This window comes from Solanum verrucosum, unplaced genomic scaffold (genome assembly GCF_900185275.1).
Source record: "Solanum verrucosum unplaced genomic scaffold, falcon-dt-bn FXZP01000136.1, whole genome shotgun sequence".
Classification (NCBI taxonomy): domain Eukaryota; kingdom Viridiplantae; phylum Streptophyta; class Magnoliopsida; order Solanales; family Solanaceae; genus Solanum; species Solanum verrucosum.
In genome coordinates this window covers 1,893,978-1,905,766 of record NW_026020145.1, presented here as the reverse complement: position 1 = coordinate 1,905,766, position 11,789 = coordinate 1,893,978, and the positions used below count along the sequence as shown (strand labels likewise).

The window sequence follows — 11,789 nt, the reverse complement described above, 5'->3', positions numbered from 1 at the left end:
GTGTTGATTGGAGGTATTAGATGGTGTTGAATTTATTTATTCTATGAGTTATACCTTATTGATAAAATACGTTATCTCACATATATAATTAAATAACTCATTCGAAATAACTTGTTCCGAAGCGGAAATGAATGGGCAGACGAAAAACATGAGGGGCAGTCAAAGGTCAAAGAATCGGCAAAAGATCGCCGACCCCAAATATTTTTAATTTTACAACTCCCATCAGTATCACCCCCTCCCTCACTTCCTCTACAAAACAAAACAAAAAAAACTCTGCAGTCAGCAATTTCACAGCAGAAAAGAAGAGAGAATTAAAATTATCTCTCTCCTTTTCACACACACAGAGTGGTTTAGAAGAAAATAGGATCTAATGGAGTACGAAAGGATTCACAAAGTGCAGGTACAAATTTTGGAACTTTTCTCTGCACTCAAAATATGCATTTCTTCCTATGAAATACTTGCAAACTTGTGGGTTTTGTATGTGTTGTTAAAATTACAGTGTGGGTTTGTCTTTTCAATTGGTTAATTTTGGGAAAATTGCTTGGTTTCTTGAATATTTTTTGTTTATGTCTACTTTCAGAGTGGTATAATATCTCCAAGTAAGCTGAGGATGAAGCTTATAGGGCCTCACCATCAAAAGAAGAAGAAAGAAGGATCAAATAGTCATTCCTCAACAACTTCACCTGCTAGGCTTCACGACGATTCTGAGTTTGTCAACAACAGTTTATTGGCTGCCCAAAGTGGTGGAGATTTTGAGGAAGAGTGTATGTTCATTTCTTCATTCAAATTTAACTTTCATTAGCTTTACAAGATTCAATATTTTTGTGAACTGCTGGATCCACCACAATAATGTGTAGATAGGTGGAAAAAGAGTTAATGTATATACCCCCAATTTAGATATCTTACTTTGCCTAGACACCAAGTTTAGCAAATTAAACGAAAACTTTTTAATCTTGTGGTTTAAATTAAAGGTGTGTATAGTCTATAAAATTGTGTGGTGTTAAACTTGTCACATAGAATGTTGAAATTGAAAATTTTACTAAATATAGTAAGAAAGACAGAACAAAATGGTAAGTAAGACACTTAAATTGGGACGGTGGGAGTACATACTATACATTAAATTATCTCAGTTTTTTTTCCCACTTCTCTTGAGTGAAAATCCTCGACCTTCAAAAACTACCCCCAGCTCCCACTTTTTTTCCCTTGATGCAGCTTGACTAAATTGTAGTTTGGATATGTTCCTCTAGGATAGTATATTCTTTTTGTTGATGTTGGGAGGGCTAATTCTTTTTGAGAGTTCAAATTATTAGGTTACTTGAAACAGTCTTTGATTTATCCTACTTTTCAGTTGCAATCCACATTTACTATATGCTGTTACCTGTAATTAGCTTTAAGTAACATCATAGTGTCAAAATATTTTTCACAGTAACCCATGTTGAGTTGCTAGGAGAGGAAATATGTTTTAACTGCCCTTTTGTTATGCAGATTGCAATTTAGAAGCTACAGAAAATAAATTGCCAGGAAATTCTAGGCAAGGTGACGAGGATTTGAATTCTTGCCTGCCAAAAGTAAATGGAGATTCTGCTCGTGTGAAAAGACAGCAATCTTCCAAGATGGATGGCGGAAATTCTAGTTCAGTCCATCCAGTTAAAGGATGTGAAGATGAGAATTTTGATTATGATAGTACATCCAGCTTTGAGTTTCATAAAGGGGAGAGATCAATGCACCACCATTCAATAACATCAAGGTCATTTTCACGCCCTATGTCTTCCAAGTGGAATGATGCCGAGAAGTGGATAATGAATAGGCAAAATGTGCAACCTAATCATTCCAAGAAGGTTCAATTACAGAACCAACCATACCGGGGCCCTGCCACTAGCATGGTTAGAGTTGCTCCAGAATCGACTAGTTATGAAAGTAAATTAGCCGTTAAAAGGTAGATTTTTGTCAACCGGCATGTCAGTTAGTCCCCGAGAAGTTTGATTTTGATCATCCTGGTTCTCAAAGTCGAGGAAACGGGCCGAATGCCGTGTCACTTGACCTTTGCCCTGAAAGTAAGGATTTGACTGAGGTGGTCAGTGGGGACTCTTGTTTGACTGACGATAGAACAGGTACATTATGGATTCTTTTGTTCTAATGTTGATTTTAACTGCCCTAACTTAATGTAAATATTCTTCAAGATTTTTACACTTTAACCAGGGGAGGGGACGGGGGAAGCATCAAGAGGGAGGGTGAGGTTTTAGGATGAACTATTGTCGGTCCTACTAATGTTAACTGCTTGAATTAAAATACTGATTGTATGCCTCCAGTAGAATCTTATGCCACTCATAGAGGCATGAAGAATCGTCACATTTTATTGTAGGCATCTAGCATATGTATCGACAAAGGTGTATACTGAGGTCAATGCATTGGATTTTCAGATGGAGCACTGTCAATCCTACGGCCTCAGGTGTTACCGAAGATTGACGGTTAATATAGTGCCTCAAGTAGAATACATACATCAGGAAAATTTATGCCCTGGTACTTACCTAAATAATGATGCATGTATTTATTGTTTCATCCACACTCTTGATGGTTTGGCCTGCTCTGTATCTTTAACCAATGCAATGACTAGTCTATTTTTGGGTGGTATGTGAGTGGTATGATTTAAGTTGCTATGCTTCTGCCGGGAAGCATAAGATCTGGTTGAAGTCTTTGCTAAAGTATCCTAAGGTTATTGTACTGAAAACGGTGCTGTTATAGAACTGTAATTGAATTTCAATACACACATTACAGATTAAATAGTTAACTAAGTTTGATGATTTCCCTCTTATATAGAACATTGATTTTATATCGTGCTAATCTGAACTGTTTGATTGAATATCAATGCAGTTGGCCCTGCAATAAGATCAGTCTCCATGAGAGATATGGGAACAGAAATGACACCTATTCCAAGTCAAGAACCTTCAAGAACGGCTACACCCGTTGGTGCAACAACTCCACTCCGCAGTCCCACTTCTTCAATCCCATCTACACCTCGTAGAGGAGAACCAGCTCCGACGCCTACAGAGAATTACATTGACAATGCTTCTCAAACTTCAACAGAAAACAATAAAAGGGAATTGTCGGAGGAAGAATTAAAGATGAAGACAAGAAAAGAGATTGTAGCCCTTGGTGTCCAACTTGGTAAAATGAATATAGCTGCTTGGGCGAGCAAAGATGAGAAGGATAAATGCAAGGCTGATGCTGCTGAGGCTGAACGAATGGAATATGCTAAAAGGGCAGCTGCTTGGGAGGAAGTGGAAAAGTCAAAAGACACTGCAAGGTTGTTCCAATATTAAACTTTGAATTGTTTCAAACACATTTTAAAATCTATGTTCTACTGTTAATTATGAATTAACAGAAAGACTATTGATCTTCCAGATATAAGCGTGAAGAGATAAAAATCCAAGCTTGGGAAAGCCAGCACAAAGCAAAGCTAGAGGCAGAATTGAGGAAAATAGAGGTACATCTGATTGTCTATATAGTAAAGTATGTTCTTCCGTGATTTAAAAGCCTCACTCTTGGAGAATGTTGGACATGGTTAATTGATCTGAAGTTGATTATGGATGTTTGTATATCAAAACTCTGCCTACTGAGACACCTCTTAGAAATTGAACCAACCTGTGTCACGCACTCATACCGAGGCCTTTTAGCATCATATTAAACTTTTACCATGAGTTAAAGATCCAGGGCTTAATTTAATGGAAAATTTTCATGTTATTTTGCACTCATGATATGTATCGTTCAGGCACAAGTTGAACAAATGAGAGCACAAGCTCAAGCAAAGATGGTGAAGAAGATTGCAATGGCAAGACAAAAATCAGAAGAAAAGCGTGCTGCAGCTGAAGCTAGAAGAAATCAGCAAGCTGAAAAAACTACAGAGCAAGTTCAATACATACGCCAGACAGGTCGACTTCCTTCTTCGTCTTTCACATGTTGTGGCTGGTTATGATAAGAAAGATTAAGCAGCAGCTGGAATGCAGATCGTAATCAAGTTTCACATGCACATTAAACTTTCGAGTTAGCCTCTCTCATAATGTCCGGTTTTGTATTAACAGAAAGTATAGTATCATGTTGAACATTGTCCATCCTTGTATCTATATTTTTGCAACCTGCAAATATAAGTTTTTACATGGAATGAAGTTTGGGTTGGTCATTGATGTTTTTGGCTTCTAACTTGAATAGTGAAACTTGCCTCTACTGAAAGTGTCTGAAAAAGTGAAAGAAGATACTGTAGACATATAAATTGTATTGGATCAAATTTATACAAAATTTGAATTAAATCCATGTTCATTTGGGCTGAATGATTAATTTGGGCTTTACAAATAAATAAGTCCATCTTATTAAATTTAAATCCAAGGTCCATTTCACCTTGAAGCCCAAACTCATGCCACGTGTCACGGTGACTAGGCATCCAATATCAACAAGGTGACGCCATGTGTCCAAATGAGGTGGTAGTCTCAGTCAAATGCAAGAACCAATCACAATCCGCCAAGTGTCAAAATGACATTCTTTGGCCAATCACAAGCAACCTTGTCCACCCCTACAACTATAAATAGGGGATGGACATGACATTCTAAGGAGAATCAAGAAAACACTTCAACAAACATTCTGCAATTAGAGGAAGTTACACCATCAACTACATAGCTCTTCGAAGGAGTCATCAACAGAGTTCTTCTCGGAGATCGACTTGAAACGACGAATCGCTTTTTGATGTTCCCGGAGATCGACAACATCTTAAGGAGGTCTACATCATCCAACATTTTGAGAAATACGCTACTGAAGGCCCTCGAATCTTGGAGAATCTTAGGAGAGAGAATCAAGAGAACAACAGAATTGTACTCACAACAATTCATCAATAAAAATAACATTTTTCTTTTATTTATTTTGCTTGCAGTTAATTTTCAGCGCTTAAGGAAATTTGTTGCGAACAAATTTGGCACGCCCAGTGGGACCGATTCTGCTCTTTATCTCTTTCTCTTGCAAATCAGAAACTACAAAGGCAACTACTACAATGGCATTCAGAAAGAGTAGTGATTTTTCATACAAGGACTCTACTGATGTCGTATCTGCTTATCTCAATCATGTTGACCCGATTACTCGGCGTAAGTTCAAGAACAGTGGGCTAGATGGATCTGTATACTTCACTTCTTTGGAGGCGATGAAAAACAACAACTCTCATACGATGATCGTAAGCGCAACATCTAGGGGTAATCTTGCGTCTGTGTTCTTTGGAGAATTTTCTCAAATTGGCTCAAACTTTGGTGAATCTGAAGATTCAATGGATTGTCCAACTTCAATGAATGTCAATGCTTTGATGACTGACTAAACTGACATGGACGAGAAGTTTGCGATGATGGAGCAAACCATTGAGGCATTGAAGAAATCCGTTGATGACAAAAATCTTCATATTGCTCAACTTATGAACAAGTTAGAGGCCTTCACACCTGGAGAGTCAAGTCATGTCCCCACTTGTCCATTTGGTTTTGATCAACGAAACAAGGACGTTGAGGAATCTCTAACAAAGTCAAAATTTCAAAAGGAGAAACAATCTGCTTCAGTTGCTGCACTATCTGTCCAACAGTTGCAAGACATGATAACGAATGCTATCAGGGCTCAATATGGCGGAACACCACAAAGTTCCTTGTATTACTCCAAGCCATATACCAGACGGATTAATTGTCTATCAATGCCAACAAACTATCAACCACCAAAACTACAACAATTTGATGGAAAGGAAAACCCGAGAAAACATATCGCTCACTTTGTTGAAACTTGTAGCAATGCTGGAACGCATGGTGACCTTTTGGTAAAACAGTTTGTTCGTTCGCTGAAAGGGAATGCATTTGACTGGTATATCAACCTGGAACACGAGTCCATTGATAGTTGGGAGAAGCTCGAGAAGGAATTCCTCAATCGTTTCTACAGTACTCGCCGAACTGTAAGCATGATAGAGTTGACCGATACTAAGCAAAGAAAGGATGAGCCTGCGGTGGATTACATCAATCGTTGGAGATCGTTGAGTCTGGACTGCAAAGATCGTCTTTATGAAATATCTGCTGTGGAAATGTGCATTCAGATGCATTGGGGACTTCTATACATACTACAAGGAATCAAACCGCGAACTTTTGAGGAACTTGCTACACGAGCGCATGACATGGGGTTGAGCATCGCAAGTCATGGGAAGGCATCTCCTTTTGCTGATCTGACAAAGGAAAAGAAGGAGTTCAAGAAATGTATGACCTTAAAGATCCAGACTAAGGAATCTATGGCGGTGAAAGCAACTTCTGTAAAGGTCACCACCAAGAGTAAACTAAAAAAAGAGGAAGCTCCAAGTCAATATCCAAGGGAGGAGAGGCGACGCCCAACCTTAAAGGAGTTAGAGGCAAAGGTCTACCCATTTCCAGATTCAGATGTACCTATGATTCTTGATGAATTACTAACTAAGAAAGTTATTGATCTTCCTGAATCAAGAAAGTTATTGATCTTCCTGAATCAAAGAGGCCTAAAGAAATCAATAAGGTTGGTGATCCTAGATACTGCCAGTTTCATCGTGTCCTTGGCCACCCGACGAGTAAATGCTTTATCTTGAAGGAGAAAATCATGATGTTAGTAAGTGAAGGAAAAATCATCATTGACCAGGATGAAACAACGGAGGCACATGCTAGTGTAGCACCAAATCAAAATAAGTGCCCAAGGTCCACTTTCTTGCAATTTGGAAGTTTAACGCCTATTGAAGTTGATTTTCCAAGGAAAACTCTTGAGGGTTCACTAGAGATAGACAACCACAAAGAAAATGAAGCTGATGGTTGGACTTTGGTTACTCATAAGAAGCGGAGACATCAAGCAGTCTTTAGGATACGACTTCCTAAGACAAGAGCAACAAGGAGTGATGTGAATCAACTACAACAATCAAAAAGCATCAAGCCTTGTACTAGCCAAAATATCAATGGTTCTTCATCGCAGAAGGTTCGAAGGCCCATTACATTGGATGAATTCTTTCCTGAAAAATTCTTTTGTAGTAGTCCAATTGGTGCAACACATGTTATTTCCAGCACAGAGGAAACAAATGGAAGCAAAGGTGAGCATAATCCAACAATAACACAAGAACATCAAACTGATGAAAAAGTTGCCCCATGTTGTGCTACAATTGCCTTCACAAATGATGACTTGTTGTTAGGGTCTAAGCTACATAATAGGCCCTTGTTTGTTGTAGGGTCTGTTAGAGAACAACATCTCAATCGCATACTAATCGATGGTGGTTCGACGGTCAATATCATGCCAAAAGTTGTTCTGAAAAAACTTGGGATCTCTACTGATGAATTGTCCAAAAGTTACTTAACGATCCAAGGTTTCAATCAAGGAGAACAACGATCCATAGGGAAGATTCGAGTACGATTGTCCATTGGCGACTTGAAATCAAACACTTTGATTCATGTCATAGATGACAAAACATAATACAACTTGTTGCTCGGAAGTCCTTGGGTTCATGAAAATGGAGTGGTGCCATCTACTTTGCATCAATGCATGAAGTATATGAAAGATGGTGAAGTAGTCAAAATTGATACAGACATCAATCCTTTCACTGAGATGGAGTCATATTTTGCAGATGCAAAATTCTATTTAGATTCTAGAAGATCAAATATGGAGAAACATGCAGAAGCCTATTCGATTGATCTCGAAGATAGTAAAGTTCAATGGGCCGCTATCAAGATGTCTAAGAAGAGAACAGAAGAGGTTTCCATTAAGCTTTCACCATCTAAAAGAGACATGCAGACCAATATTGATGATGAGCAACCAATTTTTTGCTATATTCCACGCGAACGTCGAAAAAAGGGACAATCACTGCTAGAGGAATGTACTCAACAAGTTCACCCACCGAGGAAAGAATTGAGTCACACAACATTCCAAGATTTGAAGGAGAAAATGACTGTCCCAGTTGCACAAGTCCCGTCTTTCACTTTGGAGCCTTCCAAAGGAAATACCCAAGTTGGTCAGATAAAATGGAACTTTGATCAAAAGGTCTTCACATTATTTGAAAAAATCAGGTTACAACTTCTCAAATCCAGCAAAGTTAGGAGAACTCACGGAGGAAGTCACCGGTGAAAAGATACATGGGCTTACAAAGTCTCAAATGCGGTTGAGAAAACAAGGATATTATGTCGCCACTTCTAAGTTTGGGTTAGGATTTAGCTTGCCGGAGCCTCTTCGGATTTCATCTAAGAAGGGGAAAGAAATAACTTCATCCCACTACACCTCTATAGAGAAGACGAAGGAATCTAAGGAGGGTAAAACACCACAACGGGCTTCGGTGTTTGAATGCATTGGAAGATTGACACCCCGTGTCTCTGTATTTGAAAGATTGGGCCGCAAGGATGAAAGATGATCCTCTAAACAAGTGGACGAATATGCCACCACCTCAAAGACTTCTGTATTTCATCGCTTGGGAACCAAAAAAAAGTCATTATCTGAAAGAAGGTTGCTGGAGCATGAAAATCAAGATTCTTGTGATGTAACTGATGACAAAGAGATTCATAGTGTTTTCCCATCACGTATAAAGAGAAATGTTGTATTGTCAATCACCACCGATGGTTCTTTGAAGGTGAAAAAAGCACAATTGTTGCCACCAACCAGTTTCATGGAGAAACTAATAAGGAGGAAGATGAAACCATCACAGTGGGAAGTCGGATGGAAGATTCAAACTTGACACAATCATCCTATCACATAACAATGGAAGAAGGTCCAGACATTGATGATACAGATAATGATGTTCAAGAGGCTCCCCCTCAACTGGAGGATGGCGTACAATCAACCATAGACGACATCAAGAAACTAAATCTAGGCACTCTAAAAGATCCGCGTCCAATCTTCATTAGTGCACTTCTTACACCAGAAGAAGAGAGGAAATACTTCAAGTTATTGGTTGAGTTCAAAGACGTTTTTGCTTGGTCGTACGGAGAAATGTCGGGCCTTAGTCCCATGATAGCTATTAATCATTTGGGGATAAAAAAGGGAACACGTCATATAAAGCAATCACAACGAGTGTTTCGTCTTGAGTTGGTAACACAAATTGAAGCGGAGGTCAACAAGCTCATCGAAGCTGGATTTATTCGAGAAGTGAAGTACCCGTTGTGGATCTCAAATATTGTACCTGTTAAGAAGAAGAATGGTCAAATACGTGTCTGCGTTGATTTTCGAGATTTGAACAAGGCATGTCCAAAATATGACTTCCCTCTACCAATTATTGAGCTCATGGTTGATGCTACAAATGGGCATGAATCAATGTCATTTATGGATGGATCTTCTGGATATAATCAAATCAAAATGTCTCCAAAAGATGAAGAATGCACTGCCTTCCGAACTCCAAAAGGAATTTATTGTTACAAAGTAATGTCTTTTGGTCTAAAGAATGTTGGGGCCACCTATCAACGTGCAATGCAAAACATATTTGATGACATGCTTCATAAGAGGGTGGAATGTTACGTTGATGACTTGGTGGTAAAGACAAAGCAAAGGGAACACCATCTTGAAGACTTTCGAATTGTTTTTGAAAGGTTAAGGAAATTTGACTTGAAGATGAATCCACTCAAATGTGCATTTGGGGTTACCTCAAGAAAGTTTCTTGGCTTCATTGTACGTCACCGTGGAATTGAAGTTGATCCTGCAAAGATTGATGCCATTCAAAAAATGCCTAAGCCAAAGAACTTGAGAGACTTCCGCAGTCTACAAGGAAATTTGGCATTCATTCGGAGATTCATTTCTAACCTGGCTGGACAATGTCAACCTTTCAACCATTTAATGAAGAAAAATTCTCCTTTCCACTGGGACCAATCACGTCGAAATTCCTTTGAAAGCATCAATAGATACTTGATGAATTCGTCTGTATTAGGGGCACCAACTCTTGGAAAGCCATTGATACCGTACATTGCATCGCAAGAGCGATCACTTGGGGCACTTCTTGCTCAAGAGAATGAAGCTAAGAAGGAACAAGCATTGTACTATCTAAGTCGGACCTTGATAGGAGATGAGTTGAATTATACGCCCATTGAGAAGATGTGCATAGCATTGCTTTATGCAATAAGAAAATTAAGGCATTATTTTGAAGCGTACACTATCAAGCTAATTTCTCGGGTTGATCCCGTGAAGTTCGTAATGACTCAACCAGTTCTCTCAGGACGTCTATCAAGATGGTCTGTATTGTTTAATCAAATATGAGATCATTTACACACTTCAAAAGGCTGTGAAGGGGAAAACACTTGCTAATTTCCTTGCTGATCACCCTTTTTTGGGAAAATGGGAAACTTTAGATGAGTTCCCTGATGAAGATGCATTTTTTACTGAAGAGCTGCTAGCATGGACAATGTTCTTTGATGGTCTGCACGTCGAGATGGTGCAGGGGCGGGAGTCATGTTGATATCTCCAGAACGACTAATCTTACCATTTTCATTTGTTCTAGGTGAAACATGTTTCAACAACGCCGGAGAGTACCAAGCTTTGATTGTGGGCCTTGAAATGGTATCATATATGAAGATTTCTTAATTGGATGTCTACGGTGACTCTCAATTGATCATCAATCAACTCTCGGGGAGCTACGAGGTAAAGAAGGAAGATCTTTTGTCATATCACTAATATGCTACTTTCTTACTTGAAAGGTTTGATCAAGTGTTCTTAAATCATGTCCCAAGAGAAGAAAATCGCATGTCAGATGCTTTGGCTAACTTGGCTACAACAATGGCACTCAGAGAAAATGAGACAACAAAGGTGCGTGTATGTCATCGATGGGTTATTCCTGGTTGTCTTGATATTCAAATCGATGAAAGCCATCATATATCTGTTCGAGTGGTTGAAGAAGGAGATTGGAGAAAACCACTGATTGAGTATCTTGAACATGCAAGACTTCTTTAGGATCCACGAGTAAGAGTAGACATTAAGAGAAGAGCACCACGATTCATCTTTCACGATGGGATACTATTTCATCGTTCTTATGAGGGACTATTATTGCGGTGTCTTGACAAAGAAGAAGCTCAACAAACAATGGAGGAGGCACATTTTGGCACATGTGGAGCACACCAATCAGGGCATAAATTTCATTTTCGCATCAAAAGGATGGGCTACTATTGGCCAACAATGGTGATGGACTGCTTAGAGCATGCCAAAAAGTGTCAAGCGTGTCAATTCCATGCTAATTACATCCATCAATCTCCAGAGGCTCTGTATCCGACTGTAGCCTCATGGCCCTTCGATGCATGGGGACTTGATGTCGTTGGACCTCTTCCAAAGTCATCAAAAGGACAAATGTATATCTTGGCTGCCACTGACTATTTCTCTAGATAGACTGAAGTTGTACCATTAAAAGAGGTAAAGAAGGAAAATATTGTTGATTTTATCAAATCAAACATAATTTTTAGATATGGCATACCAAGATGTATAGTTACTGATAATGGAACACCCTTCAACAATAAACTCATAAGTAGTTTGTGCGAGAAGTTCAATTTTAAGCAACATAAGTCTTCAATGTACAATGCACCTGCCAATGGTCATGCTGAAGCTTTTAACAAGACACTTGGTAACCTGCTGAAGAAAGTAGTTGCAAAGAATAAAAGGGACTGGCATGAGAGAATTGGTGAAACTTTGTGGGCATATCATACAACCTTTAGAACAACTACGCAGGCGACTCTGTTTTCATTGGTGTATGGCGTAGAAGTAGTCCTTCCATTGGAGAAGCAAATTCCATCATTGCGAATAGCAATCCAACAGGGACTTACAAC

General features: G+C 39.0%; 1 protein-coding gene across 1 annotated transcript; it reads left to right on the top strand.

The window, feature by feature from the left end:
* The first annotated feature begins 305 nt into the window (after positions 1-305).
* Positions 306-4,181, top strand: LOC125828005 (uncharacterized). Its single transcript, XM_049507316.1, has 8 exons — positions 306-400; positions 581-764; positions 1,486-1,509; positions 1,618-1,893; positions 2,037-2,111; positions 2,872-3,304; positions 3,403-3,484; positions 3,770-4,181. The coding sequence occupies exons 1-8, from the start codon at positions 371-373 to the stop codon at positions 3,971-3,973; spliced, it is 1,308 nt and encodes a 435-aa protein (XP_049363273.1). The 5' UTR covers positions 306-370; the 3' UTR covers positions 3,974-4,181.
* The last annotated feature ends 7,608 nt before the right edge of the window (positions 4,182-11,789 follow it).